The 18,933-nt window shown below is 38.2% G+C and overlaps 2 protein-coding genes across 4 annotated transcripts in view; both read left to right on the top strand.

The window, feature by feature from the left end:
• The window catches only part of LOC146005326 (uncharacterized), a 38,585-nt gene extending 21,741 nt beyond the window's left edge, over positions 1-16,844 (top strand). The window contains exons 5-9 of one of the 2 annotated variants that reach the window (XM_083144490.1): positions 1,859-1,900; positions 8,891-8,947; positions 10,265-10,312; positions 11,334-11,446; positions 16,663-16,844. In XM_083144490.1, the coding sequence (XP_083000616.1) occupies positions 1,859-1,900; positions 8,891-8,947; positions 10,265-10,312; positions 11,334-11,422 (236 nt within the window). In that variant the 3' untranslated portion in view covers positions 11,423-11,446; positions 16,663-16,844. Of the gene's footprint in view, positions 1-1,858; positions 1,901-8,890; positions 8,948-10,264; positions 10,313-11,333; positions 11,452-16,662 lie in introns of both variants that reach the window. The other variant, XM_083144489.1, reaches the window with a different exon arrangement.
• Positions 16,845-18,580: 1,736 nt separating this feature from the next.
• The window catches only part of LOC145977681 (uncharacterized), a 34,148-nt gene continuing 33,795 nt past the window's right edge, over positions 18,581-18,933 (top strand). Inside the window, exon 1 of one of the 2 annotated variants that reach the window (XM_083109896.1) lies at positions 18,581-18,762. The gene's annotated coding sequence lies outside the window, so the exon portion shown is untranslated. The remainder of the gene's footprint in view (positions 18,763-18,933) is intronic. The other variant, XM_083109892.1, reaches the window with a different exon arrangement.

Here is an 18,933-nt window from a genome sequence, read left to right as displayed (position 1 = left end):
CCGGCCAGAAAAAGAACTATACTGTCATTCGATAACTCCACCATCTCGTGACAGAAATACGTCGTTTCGATGCCATCAACATGTTTTTTTTTTCAATCAGGGCCACTCCTACTTAGAGTGCGATAAAAACGTGAGCTACATAAATCAACAGTCCTATGTTGAGTTGCCGGACGAATATAGAGATGCAATAAGGAGCAGCAGACACAAACCAACGCCATTTGCTGTGGTAAACTGCAAGAAGGAGCACTTCAAGACGTGGACTGAGTTCTTGAAGTCAATTTACCTGCCAAAATGTCCATTTCCTACCAGGCCAGTTTGTTGTTTGGAGATACGAGCTGAAAACCCTACCAAAATTTTCAACCGCAATACCTATCTTGGCACTTACTTACGTGCTGATGTCATGTGGCGACCACCGAAGCGAGGAAAGAACAAAGGGACCTCTACTTCACCTAGAACCATTTTGATAAACCTGTACGATGGACCGCTGCCCATTCCTTTGCCCAAGTACAAGGATCTCCAGGATTTGAAGCGATTTCTCACCAACCCAGAGGCTCAGCAGTTTTAGGAGACCATGCTAACCACCAACGCTACGGTAGAAAATGATGAGGATCTCTATGTTGACTACTTAGTTGATGATCAGGAATATGTGAGTTTCCCCCAAGACTGATCCAACTTTTTTCATTTTGATGATAGTTTGATAAATAACAAACATCACTCTTTTTAATGTTGTAGTGTTACTCTCATTTTGTCTTTGTTCATTAGTGCACACCTGCAATGTAGAATTAAAACCACATTTCTCGGCATATTACTCTTTTTTGGTTTCCTCTGATTCTCCAGCAACATTTTCCTATGGTTAACTACATCTGTGGGAGTAAAAAGATACTTAAAAATAATTATTTTGGCATATAATGGCGTATTTATGAATAGAAATACTTGTTTTTCATTTCCTGGCGAATCGTCTCGAATGAACATTCATCGTTTTCCCCCCTGCCCCTTCATATGATTTTTGCCAAAAGAATAACGTATTATGCATGAGGGTGATCGACTTTTGCAATCTTGAAAGCAAATTATATTTTATCAAGAAGTGACAAATGAGTTTGCAAAGGGAGAGAACAATTACCTTTCACCTTCAAATATGCGCTAATAATAGGTAGTTTTGAAGGTAGATAGACGTTAAGGATTTTAAACTTAATTCATTTTTCAGGAGCTCCTTCTCCAAGGATAAAAGTCACCACACACCACTGTGTACACTTAACTTCTCACCTTTTCCCCAATTTCGTCATAGAGTACAGACCTACCTACCAAAGAAAGAACTTGTGGATGCGTTACACATTCATTCCTCACAGTTACTAGAAGTGCAAATACTACATTAGATTACAAATGGAAGATTGATTTTTTATTTTACTTCCCTTTTCTGTCACGTTTGGGTAATCGCGAAGATGAGGATGAGTGATGAGATGATAAAATTGTTGAAAGGACATTCACAAATAACACCCACGCCAAGACCGGGATTTGAATCCGGGACCCCTGGGACTAACCACGGAGGTCGGCTGTAACATCCCACTTCAGGAACTTTCAATCAGAGTAAATGGACGAAAAACCTTAATAGAGAAAAGTGTTATCATCGATACATAGATTACCAAAGCAAACCACATAGATTTGTAGAGAATAGTGCATAATTAATGTATTTCTAATCTGTAGCTTTGCGTCATCTTCTTTTAGCTATTGTTTTAGTTCATAGTCAACTCACTGCTCTAGCATTGTTTCTATCGAGTTTAAAATGTGTCCTGCAGTACTGGAGGAATCAGATAAAATTAAAATACTTTTCAAATCTAATAAAAATGTTGCTACATTTCAGTGGTCAATGACGCTACACAAACGTTCAGGGAAGTTCGAAAGGGTAAGTAAATTTAAGGGTATTCTATTAAATTTAATTATATAAGAATAAATATTAATTAATTTATAATTAAAAGTAAAATAAATTTCTTCTTTAATTCGGAACTTTACACGCGGAAAGTTCCACCGAGTATAATAAAAGTATTGAATTAATTTGCCAAATCATTAATTAATACTTATTTGATTTTCGGATTATCAGATAAACCAAACGTTTAAGTTTGCATAAGCCATTACCACGAACTGAAAAAATAAAACGTGTTCTAATTGGAATGTTAAGGGGGTTCTAAAGCCACACTAAAGCATAGGCAGAGCGTATAGAAGGAATAGTGTGTGCACTCCCTGAGTTGCCGTGGTCCACCGCCTAGATGGCAGTGGTGACGTTTGAGACTGCGCGGAAGATGCTCGCGTTGCTTACATAGCTAACTACATAAGAAACAAAAATGCATGTTACTTACGTTTGGAGAAGAGCTCAGCAGCTGGATAGTTTGAAGAATTTCGGAGATGATTTTGCTGTCTTTGAGGCACTTAATTCCTTTCTTATCTCCTTGGTGCGGAAGAAAAATCGACATTTCAGATAGTGAAATACGAGTTTAACTAGCGTACGCAGCACATGATCTTCACAGCATCCTAATTGCGAAGTTTTTACAGCAATTATATTTAAATTGTCCGAACACTCAAAAAATATATCACCCCATAAACTATTAGCACATGATAATTTCTCTGCAACAACATCTTCCACTCCTAACAGCACATCATAAACACTTTTCGATGCATAGGTAAGGTATTTACAGCCGTCACCCGAACCATAGTCTTGGACAGCGGCGCCGACTTGTCAAAATTATTGGGAGGGGGGGGGGGGCTTTGTTCACTGAAATAAATTAATGAATGAATCACTCTACATTTTTTAAGTTTTGGCCTCAGTGTTCGGAATCTCATAAAAGCCCATGAATTCCTCAAAAATATCAATTTTAACAATACTCATAATTACATACTTAGTATATAATAATAAGTCATGTGTTTTTCTGTCTCTGGTCATAGCCCCCCCCCCCCAAAGTTGATGGTTTAGCGGTCTCAGCCCCCAAAAGTTGATGGTCTAGAACATTTCAAATGTGAATTTAAAGTTAAGTTCATGTGGCACAATTCAGCCCCATGGAGTCGGCGCCTATGGTCTTGGATTAGCGTAAGTGAGGCAGGTACGTTAGTTGGTTCCCCGTGCAGAAAAGTTGTACACAGTTTACAATGTGTCACTTTTGAAATATACCGCACTGTGTATCCTGCCAAATGATACACCAAGTATTCTTTGCTAACACTTTGTTCATTTAAGTACGGTATGTTGTTTTCCCAGTCCGGTATTTGAATTTCATCTTCAACAATGGACATTTTTTCCCTTATTTTATTTTCAGGTTGCTTCTTCACCGAAAGATTTTTATTTTCGGTTGCTCTTGCCAGAGTTCGCATTTCATTAACAAAAGACGTCAGAGGAGATTCAGTCCTGTATTCACAGTTTCCACCCGAAAATAAAGCAAGTTTTGCTGGTACGTAAATTGATTGCACATATAAGTGCACATATGTAAGTGCAGAAAATCCACAGTGGAGGGATGATCATCACAAGTGAACGACCGCAATATACCAAAATGGCGTTCTAGGGGATCTTGATTAAATTTTCCTGTCAAAACGTACTTGTAATTGTTCTTCCACAAATATTCGGATACTTCTAAAGTACTTTCTAAAGACACTCTTAAGGACTGAAGCGAAGGAATTTCGATTATCTCTAAGGACGGCATTCCATTTTATTAAAGTTGTATGTGCTTCTGATCCTTTATATATTGCCTGTGCAGGAGCCATATCCAGATCTACAGCCGGGTACGAAACACGTAGGTATCTTGTAGTTTTCGCTCGCTGCTGTCTCAAACACAATAATAATGCGTTGAACACAACACAAACTAGTCACAACGGATCAATCACAAATCTAACGACATTAAACTGAATAACATAACAACGTTGTAATTAATAAAAGTACACAATGTTATTCTAGCACAACAAAACACAACGCTCTACATAATGCGCGGCCGCACTGCAAGCAGAAGACGCTCGTCGCAAGCGAAGGTGCTGCCAGTATTTCGGTGGGGCACCGCTCTATTCACTTGGCTTACGGGAAGAAACCGAAGTGCGCACACTTCCTCTTCTATACACTCTGGCGTAGGTCCAAATTCATTTGGATAACGATACAACTAATATAGATTCAGTAAGGAAGAAAGTTTCCGATATAAAAGGTTGGTTTATTCACTAGAACCTGGAATCCTTATAATTTTGTTAGGATTAAAGGAATTTAAGTAAATAACAGAAAATATAAGGTCTCCGTCATGTTCAAACTCCTGCGTGCAGATGGCGCTGAAATGGTAGTTTTGTCAATACCGGTGCATTTTCTTTTTCTTTTAAGACTAAGCCCAGGGTGGTATTTGTAGGGGGGATGGGGGAATTCCCCCCTCTGAATAGTTGAGTCCCTCTTTCTGCTTGATAAATTTTATCCCTGGAGGAAATTATATTTGGGGGAAAACAAGAAATTATTGGTAATTTAGTTACTTTTTCCCACTTCGCCATTCAGTTGCAACACTTTTCTGTCAGATGACTGGAAGCTCCACTTGGCGAACACAAATATGGCCTCAAGCGCTGCTCTATTCCTGGAACTGTCAGGAAGATGCAACCGCAATGAATGTGAAAGTTTCAAATGAGTTATCACGTGACTCGAACTTGTCACCACAGAATGTCTGCATTTGTATGAGTGGAACAACAATACATGAAGATAGTGTACTTGGAATTTTTGACGAGAGCGTGATAGCCCTTTACGATGTCATTTTTTAAAGAACAGTTTGGTGTTGATCAAAGAGCTAGATTTCTTTATGAAGCTAGAATGTTAGTGAAACAAGTGATCATTACGAGTTCCAGACTCTGCATTTACAGTGGCGGCTGGCCGAGTGCAACAAGTGCAGATGTTTTCACCTAATTTTCAAATTAATATTGACATTTTTCATTTGCTTGTTAAATTAAACTATTTCCCAGCAGAACTCACACGATAATACTCAAATAATACGCCGCTCGGCGCTACGCACGTGAAGAGTTCGTCGTAGCATAAACAAACCAAGAGCAGACGCCGCCAGGTTGCGGAAGACTTTAGCCGGTTGTCATGGAAACGGTGACGTCACCTAGCGTTGGAATTGAACGGGTGTCGCCATCTAGGTGCAGCAGTTCTCTCGTCGACAGAAAACATTGCATCCAGTGGTTGTGGAAAAATCGTTGCGTTCTCGCGAGATCTTGTTCCGCGTGTGTGTTTCGCGTTTCCTATCGTGTGTTGTGTTCATGTGTTGAGCTGTGGTTTGTACAATGAACCCAGTAAATGACTTAGTGTGTAATTTGTTGCAGACACCATTTTCCAGATGGACGGATGAAGACATAAAAGACGTTTTAAATTGTGGAGGGCGCACTGACACTTACTATCTGTTTTTCATTGCCTATAAATGTACTTCTTCACCTGTTATTATAGGCACGAGCCGCTACGTCTGCAATATCGGGAATCTGCCTTCAAAATAAATAAAATCTGATAAAGTTGGTGGCGGTGAAGACTGTTGATCAAAGGATCGGTTATGAAAATTTGCAAGTGCATATACAGAAGAGGGCAGTAGTAGTAAGGTGGTGAGTTCCTTTTCATTGTTGGTTGCCCGTGGAAAAATTAATGAATGGAGAATTACAGCGCCATGGCTTGATGTATCTAGTGATGAAATTATACGTACATAATCCTTCAACATCCTTGAATTAAACACATGGCGAGTTGGAAGGTGGTCTCCTTTGTTGCAAATATTTTTCAGTTTCACCATGCGTTAAGTTGCTAGTTTCGTAAATTTTGCAGCAAGCTAAATACATTTATTTAATATTAAATAATGACTAAAGATACAGAAGAATCGATATTGAATTCATTCTCTTGATCAATTTCCGTAACAATTGATCCTGAAATTACGTATACAATGATGTTACATATATAGTAGTGGTAATCAAGGAGTCCCGGACTAATTAGCGTAACTTGGCGGAGGCACTTGCCTACCTAAAAAAAATCAGAATTAGGAAGGTAATGGAACTTGTGTTAAGCTCCTGTGACCTGAGAAGCAAGTTAATGAGTAATAATTATGATTTCGCAAATGTAACAGTAATTTAGCAAAGTAGTCTTTGGGGCTATTTTTATGGGGTATAAAACTTTTTGATTCTGCCCTCGCCAAAAGTTATGCCCAAGTTCAATTCAGTTTCCCAAACGTTAAGTCCTAGACAAGATTTCTGGAGATGGGTGTCAAAATCTCACTTTAGAAACTGTAGACCCAGTCCCGGTTAGCTGTTCTGATCATGAAGTGCACTTGGCCTTTTCTTTCTGTCAAGATACAAATTTAAATCGGCAATTTTTTTAGCAATTATTAAAAATAGGTTTTGTTCAAAGTTTTCTTTTCTTTTTTTAGGTTAAGTGACATAATTCGAAGTGTGGAGTGACCCCATTTACCATTTAAAATTGTCGAGATAATCCTTCCCCCTTCAACCCCTCTCCTCAAGAGGCGACAAAGGTACATACACACACACACACACACACACACACACCATTATCTCATGCTGTCTTTAGACAAACAGTACAATTTTCCCCCTCTGGAAATACCGTGCGTTCATTTCGATCTTCAGCCGATAGATCAGGAGAAGCGTGGCGGGCGGCGATGACGGAGATGCCGACATTTGCGACCTGTAGTGCCCGCTTATTTTTATGGACATGTACAGACATTTATATAAATATTGCAAAACAAGCACTAACCTGTGTTATAAGAGTACAGTTTTAATTTTAGTAGCTTAGTGGCTGTATGTGCTGATGATTTTGACACGCTCATCTCCTGCGAAACACGGCGTAGAGGTTTGTTTGGAGAACGTTCTAACGCTGCACCAATTTCATCGAGTTTTGCTTCGGTTAGAATCCGTCGTTCTTGCTTAGGTGTTTTAAAATTTAACGATCCAGTTTCTCGTAATTTAAGGACAAGATGTCTAACCGTATCTCTATGCGGAGGTGAAACGCCTGGGAATTTCTGTACAAATTGCCTACACACGTCTCGACACGAGTCTATTTTCACGTAAGTGTCATACATAAAAGTTATTTGTTCTAACTTGAACCTTGCGGCTGGCATTCCAATCGTCTCACTGACACAACACACATACACACTGCAATAACACAAACAAGTAACGGCAAGTAACCAAGAATAACACTCTTGCGCACAGTACGAAATTAACACGCTCTTGGTTTACATTGCTCGCCACTATATTCACAGCTCTGTCTTCATCTAGTCGCCAAGGAACAAAAAACTCGAGCTCGGAGATTTCGGATTGCAAGGAAGCTCACGAAAACCATTCACTTTTAACGGTTTCGTCTGCAGCGTAAACTTGATACAGTGTTGCACATTCGAAACCTCCAAACGATCTCCATCGACACAAAACTCTTTCAAGGATATAAACTTAAGCAGGACGTTACTGGCAAAACTATGATTAAAATGTTTTATTATCTGTGGCTCTTAACATCGTTTCTAAAGAGTATTTATTTGTGTGATGAATTACAGAAGAACTTTTGCGTGTTATAACACAGGTTAGTGCTCGTTTTGCAATATTTATATAAATGTCCACATATGTCCATAAAAATAAGCGGGCATTACAGGCCGCAAATGGCGGCATCTCCGTCAGCGCCGCCCGCCACGCTTCTCCCGATCTCTCGGCTGAATGGTGTGGTCAAGTGACTATGATACTTGCCCACCCCGGTTCGAATCTCCACTACAACACTTTTTTTAAAACGATAAAATGCAAACTATTGTAAGTCTGTGAAATATTAATTGCAAATTTCATGACATATTATTTTATTTTTATTCAAATTCCAAATAATTTTGAAACTACTGAATACCAAATCACTTTAATAAAGTTGAAGCTATGAAATGAGTCGTAAATAAAATTAACGCTAATTTAGTGTTTTGCATGGAATTTATATCACTAGATTATTTTCTTATATTAGGCTATAGCTATGCTATTAAATCTTGCCTATAAATCTATACACAGACGCAAACGTTAATGTTGGAATTGTTAGCAACCTCGTGGCAAGCTCTCGTTTCATAAAGTGAAGTCTCTTGCAGTTTGTCATTTTATTCTTTCTATTAAAATGATAAATTATTTATGTTGTTTTACACCTTGAAAATTGTGTAATTTTACGCGTTGTGTAATGCCTAGTGAGAGAAGAAAATATCGACCTTGCATGACTACATTTATCGTCCCTAACTACGCACAAACGTTCCATAAAAAATGAAAGAACGTCATCAACCCCCTCCACCCTTTAATAATATTTTGTTCTACAGAAGTCAAAGTGGGGAATAAAATGCTGTGAAAATATGACTTTATATTCAAGTCGGTATGATAAGTTGCCAACATGCTAAATGGTCCCGAGTTTGCTTCTCATCAAAGGTAGATTTTTTTAGTGTGCAGTGCCAACTAGTGTATGCCTAGAATGGAATTAATTACACATTTCGAAACGACTGCTATTTTTAATAAAAATGTAATAGTTTTGAGATATTAAATCTCTTACAAAATGTGGAAAGGCATGTGGACGAGGCATAAATGCAAAAAAAAACTTGAGGTGGTACTGGTGTGTTCAGTCGCACACATGACCTAAAAATGTTTAACATTTGAAGTTTTGCTTGCAACGCCACCAAGCATAAACTTTCTACACAAATAGTACCTACCCTTGATTCGCGCATAGATCTGGCAACATGGCATTCGGTTGCCATGACAAATGGTGCTGCCATCTATTATCGCAAAGTTACTGCAAAATTTCCTTTAGTTCCCCCTTAATAGTTTATGAAAATTTATTAAATCTGTAATTGGTAACAATAAAATGAAGCATTTTAATAATGAAAATATGTTCTCTTTTTTTTCATTTCAGTGCTAGACCCAACTGGTGATTTTACAAGTATTTTCAAGAAGCTACTTAGCTCAAAAGGTAACTTCTAACTTTACGTTTAAAAGAAGTTCATTTGTGTTCTCGTTATTTACGTCGCTTTTCTGACACTATTGGCTAATCGTGGCGATGAGAATGAGTGATGATGACATCTTTGTTTTACGGGCGGTTCTCAAATGAAAGGATTGTTTCTACATAATTTTGAAGAAATTATCATCGTTGTTCAGCCAGTGTCGGCACGAAGGGAGGGGGGGGGGTCAGGGGACTGACATCTTCGTTGATCAAGCAGTCACTGTCCCAAGCAAACAAGAACAAGTAGATAAGTAAATGCTTTTTATCCCGAATATGATTTTTTGTGGACAGCAAACTTATAACGAAGAAAACTTTTACTGAACTATCTGATATATAACATTACATGACAAATTACATCCATACTCATTACAAAATCTTCTTCAATATCGAATGAATTAATTGTTACTCAAAAGTATGGTACTATTATAGTATGGGGGAGACACCTATAAATCATATATTCTGCACTTTTTTACATTGCTAACGTACTATTTTGGAATGCGGAACATTTCCTAAGGTGAAATAATGCATTTCTGTAACACATTATGGCGGGCGATAGCGTACTGGTATAGGGCGCGTTGTGCGAGTGTTTATTTATGCAGTGTTGCAACCTCGTTCACCGGAAAATACCTACTTTCGTGCCCGGATTTGAAATTATGCTAATACCTCGCAAACCATTGACGTTAGCCCCACAAACCATTGACTTTAGCCCCAAAAACCATTCATATTAGCCCCAGAAAACATTTTCCGTAAGTTTAGGTTAGGTTAGATAAGCATAGTTAAAAAAAAATACTCGACACGTCATGTTCTAGTGAAAACACGGCGAGTTTGAAACACTGACTATGTGGTTACGTCATCTTAACACACGGAATATTGTGCTCTCGTGCAGAAAGCAAATGGCGGCAGCAGAAACACCGTGTCGGACAGAGATTTTCGCAGAAAACAACATGTATTCGCATTAAAATGGATCAAAACTACATTCACGAACTTCCACAACGCTACAGAAAATGATTTCCGTAAGTACTTTCTCCTATAAATTTTTAGAAATCCGTCTCCCCTATACTATAATGTTACCCAAAAGTATAATTAATTATATATGAAAAATATTTTATCACTAATTTAATTACATTCTTCAGTTTCTAATACATATATACGAGGGACCTCGTACAAAGAGAGAGATGACTAGTTCTCCCATCTATTGGCCACTGTGAAAAAACTATATTTTTGTTACTGTTATATAGAGTAGTATTTGATGAAAAACAATATTAATTCAATAATATTTATTTACAGATGGGAAGCAACTGATGGCCATGCTTCATGCCTTGGAGTCCCCAACAGGTAGAGCACGATTTTTCATAATCATTAATCTTGTCACTGACAGGTCACACCAGCCTCAATTCATTTCGGGTCTGGTGCGAGGCATACTCAGCTGCAGCAACCGCCAAAACTAAATACTAAGTAAGAGCTCGAAACCTGGCAACGTATTCTGCTTCGCTCTGCCCACTCGAATTCCCCCTTTCTATGCCACTATGCGCGGCTTTGCTCCACAGATAGGCAGGACAACGTATAGTTTGCGAGTTTTACGATGATATTCTCGTCTTTGGTTATTTATTTATTTTTGCCTTAATTGAAATAGCGGAGTTACGGCCTGTACAGAAACCTTTCTTCCACTCGACCATATAGAAAACATTACATTAACATATTATACACAAAGTACATAAGCTTATATTCATTTCACATTTGCTTAGACACCCATACGTACAAGTCATACCACACTGAGTAGAGTATATAAATCTAGAATAGTGCACAACTGACTGAAAGGGGTTTCTTTATTTAATTTACATTTTATGCTGGTATTTTTCAGTCTACTTGACAGGTAAGCTGTAATAACTTAATGATAATTGGATATCATGTCTTCTCAAAATACGAGGTTTTGTAAATATTCATTTCTTGTTGACATCTTGTTTACCCTGCCCAAGAAAGCAGGGTTGTTAAAGGTCCAGGAATTTTAAATAAATTCAATTCCGGTCCAGGAGAGAAAATCAGCAAGCGTAAATGGGTTCTGGACCGTAAAGAATTTTATTATGTATAAATTATTTCAATTCGGCCCAGAAACCTATTTACCGACTGAATTCAAATACGGTCAGGAACCTTTTTTCCGGATGTTTAAATACGGTCCAACTTCCATACTGAAATGAAACAATACACAACTTTGACCGAATTTAAATTGTGCGAGATAGAAGGTTGCGGAATCCAATAGAACTCAGAATTTATGGGTTCCTGGACATTTAACAACCCTGTCAAAAAGTTTAAATCGTTCCCTGTACTAATGGCAGTCTCTTAATCCATTTCATTCCAGATGAACGCATCCCGTTAAGCACCCTAATCCCTGTCGGCGTTGGGATAATCAACATCGTGGCGGAAGCACTGAGGAGTGCTCAGGCTTAAGGATGTGGCGACACCGAATGTACAGTTACGTAGGTTTCATTCAGACATTAGAAGGGCTGTAGTCGAGAGCAGTGGCGGCGATTGGATTCCAAAACCGGGGGCAAAGACAGTATTTTTCCCATTGTAGATAAGGTTTAGCATAGTGCGTGGTCAAAAGTGGCAAAACGTGGGAGGGCAACTGCTCCCCTCGCTCCCTAATCGCCGCCACTGGTCGTGCGGTTTACCTTATTCAATACCTTACACCTTATTCTTCAATGCGCATACCTTCTACTTTCGAAGCTTTTATGTATAAATGCAATCATCACAATACTTGCTTCATAATATTTTAATTTAAGAATGCCTTCACTGAATCTCTTTTATGCTAAGTTTGGGCATATCATTACTCTTCTGCCATCAGTGACGTGTGTTGTAGAAATGAAATGATTTCAGCCACATATTTAATGGAAACATAATCCATTTTTATGAAAACATTGTCCCTAGAGACGAAACTTAGAGCATGCTCTGTGAAAATTTCGGGACAACAGCACTGGAGATTAACTTTTCTAAATTGTGTCTACTTGAGAAGAGACACAGCACGAACTTGAGACTCCACAGTTTACGAAAGATGGCGCTCAGCGAGTACAAAATTAATCCTTGTTCCTTCAGAAAAATAATCAAACCAGGTTTTAAGGAATTTAAATAATGATAATTCGAATTTAACACACGCTATATATATATATACACACACACACCTGTATAATACGCAATTCTACCACTAAGCATAACTATTAGTAATACATCATATGATACTTCCATAACAGTAATGTGACGAACAAAATAACCATAACTTGTTTTTCGTTACTCACGATAATTCCAATTTTATGTTTTCTTCAAAAATGAGAAGACGTGTGCTAATCTTCTTTGCATCAAAATAAATACATCCCCAATTGGATTTGATAAACAGTTAACATTCCCGCAGAATAAGAACGATATGAATGGTTGAACGAGGAATATCCTGTCTCTAATTAATTATTATATAATTTCATTTCAACTGAAAAGGCTTTATTTGCTATCCAGCTATTGTCGTCGAGTTTGGCAACACCCATAAGCCTTGTAGGGATCTATTTTTATTGTCGTGGATTGTACAGTCACGGATACTTCAACCTCACCCGAAACAAATCGTGCTTCTTACCCAACTCCCGAGAGCAAGTACATATAAACAAACTGCCTCAGGTAACATAGGGCGAGACAGCAGGCAGTGTTGCCACAATGTGAGGGCACAATTTCTCTTTTTGGACCATTTTTTCCCGTCACGTAAACAAATAATAATAATAATAACTAGTAGTAGAAGCAGCAGCCCCAGCAGTAGCTGTAATTATTATTATTATTAGTGATGGTGGTAGCAGCAGTAGTAGTATTTCCGTGGGTCCATGTTCGTATGAATAAAAAAAATGTTAAACAAAAATTTTTCACACACATGTCAGCCTCATCGCTAGATCCTGGCTAGATGTCCCACGTTTAAATACTGTTCAGGAATCCATTAAATCATTAATTTCATCGTTACTATTATCCGAAGATGCAGAAAACCGACGTACAATAAACTTAACAGAAATATAAACAGATACAGGCTTATATTCAAAGGAGCAGAAATAAAAAGGAACAGGGAAATAATTAAAAATTATGAAGACATGAAATTGGAAATTAACAAACTATAATAATGTAGAGTCAGATGTCTTAAAATTACCATGAATCGAAATTTCCTTTTCCATTTTGCCTAAAAATTTGGTCAGAATTTACCTTCTTGTGGTAACAAGGAGGTCACATGGAGTGCAGGAGGAGTTCGCGGGAGTGTGAGTGTTGCCAGCGCAGAGAGGAACGGTTCTTCTGAAGTGCGCCAAGGCCTGTCCAGAAAAACTGCTCGTCCGGGCAGTCAGAGGACCGGCATCCATCCGCTCGACCCAGCACCAAGGCTCACCCGCCATCCCTTGCTTACTTCTCCTCTTAAGTTGCATCACAAGTGGGGTACATATTCATTTTCGATTTGATTTGATTTGATTTATTTTACTTCGCTTCTTGTGTAACTTTTGGCTAATTTGCGAAGATGGGGATGAGTGATGTGATGAAATTGATGAATAGACATCACAAACGTCCATGCTCAAGCCAGGATTCGAACCCAGAACCCCTGGCATCGCATGGTACATATTAATAACCGGGGCCGTATTTAGAGTGAGGGTTTCTAGGATTCAAACCCCCCCCCCTGAAACTTCTGACATGTTTGTTGGATTAATGGAAGGAAGTTCAGAAACCAAAATCTGTAACTCATTTTCAATTTTTTTCCAAAGTATCACAAAAATACAAGGAGACAATCTTGAAACGATCGAGGTAGAATTTTCATACATTTGGAATTCTGAAACTTGGGTGATACAGGATTTATTCTCGGAATCGCAGCCCACCCGTGAGCTCTCCATTTTCACTTCTGCTGTCCTCTTTCCAGTGTTGTTCCTGCGTCACAAGGAATATAGGCTGAAAATTCCCTTATGATTGTCCCAAAATTCCCTTTCCAACTTTTAAATTCCCTGTCCGATAAAGCCGAAAATCCCCCTAGGATCTCCAGTTTCGTAGCGCATTACGTTCGCGATTGAGGTTACAATCCATGCACCGGGCTAAAAATAATAAGCGATTCCACACTTTTCAAAATTCCAAAAATTAAGTTTTAAGGTCGAACAACAAAAACTTTATGACTAAAATTTCCATCTAACTTTTAAAGCTTTTTCTAGAAGATAACTAAAATTTAATAACAAAGTATAATCATTGTGCATTTCAGTACACCCTGTATAAAACGTTAAAAAATCACAAGAAACACCTTGGATATTCACCCATCTGCTGGATTGAGTAAGGTCCCTCAAGGATATAACAAAAATAATAATTATTATTATTATAATAATAAAATTGTTTTATTATAATGAAATTTCAATTATTATTGTATAATTATTGTTATTATTTCTATTGTTCAAATTTCTGGCGACGCCCATGAGAACAATCATGAATGAACCCCCGCTGCAAATTTTTCCTGCCTGCAACCATGTTCATAACACACCACGTCACTGTAATTTTGCTCCACCTCTGATTCGCTGCCAATTAGCCAACGGACTCTATACTCTGTTCCGCCTATCTCTGGAGCAAGCGAACGAGAACAAGTCTCTGCGCAAGTGGTGACGCGGGACGGCTCCACCAATGAACACGACAGGGGAAAGGGGATTGCGTGGAGGGGAACAAACTCTCGAACGCCTGGAGCTATTTCAACCAAACGTGGTACACATATCACTTGCAATCTGGAAAGAAATACTGTTGGGGCAAGACACCCCTGGTACCCCTGGGGGTGGGGGTGGGAAGGGGTGACATGTAAAAATGATCGTAAGCGACCTATATTAGTGTAGAATCCATAGTTTTCGGGGTCGCTAAGATCAATAGTGACACTTTGAATACCGTCCAACTCCAAGTTCATCATCACCTATCGGCATGGAGGGTCAGAGGGGGTGAAAAATAAAATATCAAAAATGACACACATTAGTGTCGAATCCATAGTTTTTGGAGTCGCTAAGCTAATTGGTGACATTCACGATGACATTTAAAGGTAATTTTACTGAATCAAAAGGGGGACACGTTGAACCCCCCACCTTAAATACGCCCATGGTCGCAGGCATCGCAGCTCTAAGAGGGCGGCAGTAAAAAAAAAAATTGATTCCAGTGATGTACACTACGTAACCGCCAGGGCCGAAATGGTTAAATTGAACGCAGAGAAACGCGAGAATCTGCTGGGGTTATATTTTTGTGTAGTTTTTAAAATTGTTGTAAGTAAAATTCAGTGGAAATGTCCATGTCCACACTTTCAGATGGAGAGGGAAAATTTGCAGCATTACTCTGATAACGTTACGTCACATATAGAACACCGTCGAGATTTAAATGTCCTTTTGTATACCGAAAAAGATTCTGCTTATTTAGTACGAGGTATGGTATGTTTATTTTGGTTTATTCTTTATTTACTGTAACAGTCTGCTTGAACAATGAATGATTTTGTTGTCCTATAGTTTTCGGAGTCGCTAAGCTAATTGGTGACATTCACGATGACATTTAAATAAATACCCGGGCAACGCCGGGTAATCCGCTAGTAGCCTATAAAATACTCCTGTAGCCTTTATGCTTATATGCAATCATTTAAATATGCGTTTTATATTTTTTAAATATATACAGGGTGTACCAAAAGTCCCATTACCTCCCCCTTTGAATTGTAGACAAACCTGCAAAATGTTATTTTAACAGCATGCGTATTATGAGAGGATGGTATACCATTAAATCAGACCAAAGACCACCATTTACTCCAGAGGATCTGTGTGCACACCGCCATTTTCATGGCACAGTATTTTTCGCCTCCAGGTGCGATGTGAAATCCTCCATAACATAAGATGTCAGATCTTGATTTCGGGGTGGCCATTTTAAGAGAATTCCTCAATGATGTGTTCAGAGACAAATGGATTGGACGAGGATCGCCAAATTTACCAGCACCTTTAAAATGGCCACCCCGAAGTCCAAATCTGACATCTTATGATAATGCGCTATGGGGACACATCAAACAGAAAGTCGCCCATAATCGTTATCACACAACTGAGGAAGAAGTTGTTCGCAGTGCGTTTGCGTCCCTCACGCCAGCCAAGTTACGGAGGATTTCACATCGCACCTGGAGGCGAATAATACTGTGCCATGAAAATAGCGGTGTGCACACAGATCCTCTGGAGTAAATGGTGGTCTTTGGTCTGATTTAATGGTATACCATCCTCTCATCATACGCATGCTGTTAAAATAACATTTTGCAGGTTTGTCTACAATTCAAAGGGATAATGGGACTTTTGGTACACCCTGTATATGTGCTTCAGTTATTCCAATTATGGATATATCGTTATCATCATCATCAGTATTTACCATCGACGACATAGCTTCTAAATCATGTTCTAAACTTAACATTTCACAAGACTTAGCGCTGGCTATATCTAACCTCTGCCATCTGCTAGTTGCCAATGATCGTTCACAATTTCATGCAAAAAAAAATTGTCGTGACATCAGCACGTTTACTTTACGAAAACCTCATAGCCCTACTTTAATCTTACCATTCAACCAAGTAACCAATTGCATTCTTTACTGATAATGCTTCATGAACAACTATATCTTGAACATTATTTCCTAATTATTTTTCAATTTCGTTGCAGAAATCTTCAACGGTATTGTGCACACTTGGTAACAATTTCATACATCTAAGACAATAGTGAAATAACATTTCAATAAGGAAGGACACATATGGCGTAATTCAGCGAATATTTATTCAGATGAAAAGTTATTATGTTTAGAACTTGTATTTTAAAGTATGTTGAAATAAAATTTTAAGCGAAAACATGACATTTTAATACAATGTTATAATAGTCAGGATTTAAACACATACCACAATACATATACTTTTTCTACTTTTGTAAGAAACGGATCAATAATGTTTATTTTACTGAGTCGTCTGTTGGTGAATTCTGTTCAATACTTTTACATGCAATGCTTGATGTATTATTTTTGGTACACTCAACGGCGAAAGAAGCAGTAGGCGAATTGTCCACCATTATTTTCATTCGGTCTGTGTCTTTACACAATGTGATGACAGTGAATTGAAATAATGACGTAAATAAGCAGAGGGCAATGCCTGATTTGAATCAACATAGTTTTATTCCTTAAAACAACGCAGGATGTAAAATGAAAAAATAATGAAAATAGCGGTGGACAATTTGCCTCACATTATATTTGCCGTTAACTGTACGTAGCTCCATTACTCGGGGCAACAGATTAAATGCAATGAAATGATGGTCCTGTTCTATTCTAATCTGTCATGGACTCACTAAAGAAGATGTCTTGGGAATCAGGCCCCCTTTACACTTCATTTCCATGGTTATTCATAATGGCATTCAAAACGTTTATTCAAGCATTGACTCCCTTACAAATTCCTGGGGTACGCCTGTGTAACTTACTAAGACTCCTATTGCCATCACAAAAGAACATGCAAATACATTACTTTTCTAGGATTTATGCTTTTACCTTCTAACAATACAGCAATGAAGAAATCATGAAAACTGGAATTAGCGACAATAAATGTCTTGTGCAAATTGTTTTCATTGTTGAATTAATGCTAAAGAATTATGTTTCCTCATACATCTTTGGTACAAAAAAAAATGGGGAGAACATGGTTTAGTAATTTGTAACAAATTTTGTTTAAACGCTTTTTCAATATGTTTGTCTATAACATTTTATTCTCAAATGAAAATTATGTCACTGCAGTTACAACTTCATCACGCAACGAGAATATGAGAAAATGACTACACCTAGAGAAATAAACGTTGGAGATAACCTTTGCAATTTGCCATAATGTCATACAGAAAATTTGTAAAAGACAGTCTCTCTACCCTGATCGGTTTGGGTGTTATGGCCGAGAAACTAAACCGAAGCATAAAATCCAACATGGCAGTTGTACTTTTAAAAAATGGCGGAGAGCCTGTCACCGGATTCTTTGCGATTTACTTGAGGATAACACATACCATAATTCATCCTTTCCTTTCAAATATCCAGATTTGACTATTTTTTTGTCTGATTTTCCTGTACTGATTACACGGTGTTAAGAAAGTTGAGAAAAATAACGCATCAAATGATCTGTGAAAGCCTACGTAAGAGGAAAATTGCGGGAACCATTATAGAATTTTTATTACCAGAATGAAATCATAATAAATCAAATCTCAAGAGCCTGCTATTGTTTTAAATCACATCTAACGGTAATTTACGACTTTCGTAGAAATTTACATCGATTCCAACCGGTATCCATGACGGAGTGGTTACACCGTGAAATTCGAGGGTTGAATGTTCGATTCCTGGCGATTGCCTTTTCTCATGTTTCTGGCATGGTTTATTTAATCTCTTCGTGAATTAATTTATATGCAGAGCAACGAAAGACGAAGCAAAATAAACCTTATGCATATTACTATCTCTTACTGAGATATTGAAGAGTTGATGTTTCCAAATCGACAATAGAATGCAAATTATTTTTAAATATATTTATGCACACAAACATACACGCTTTCCTACTAGAAATTCACCATACAAAGATATGACGTTAAGGGAAAAGCAGTGAATCTCGAGAATAATTACTTTTATATACGATTCGTTTGTGGATGACATACTACGAGAGTGCTCTACAATCTGATGGAGAACAATGTTCACGCACACCAATATCACCTGACAACTAGTCACGTGTCTTTCCTGTTCACAGTATAGCAACACACGTAAGTACCTGATTAACAAAAAGTGTAAAGTGTATGTCCAGTGGCGCAACCACAGAGGGGGGCAGGAGGGTATTGGCCCCCAACCTTGGACTGAGATGAGTTCTAAGGGGGCAAGGGGGGGGGGCAAACATTGATGGCTAACTGTACCTGCAGGGCGCAATTACCGCCCAC

This window comes from Lepisma saccharinum, chromosome 23 (assembly GCF_977018435.1).
Source record: "Lepisma saccharinum chromosome 23, izLepSacc3.1, whole genome shotgun sequence".
Lineage (NCBI taxonomy): Eukaryota > Metazoa > Arthropoda > Insecta > Zygentoma > Lepismatidae > Lepisma > Lepisma saccharinum.
Note: the sequence above shows the minus strand (reverse complement) of the source record. Positions and strands in the feature narration are given on the sequence as shown.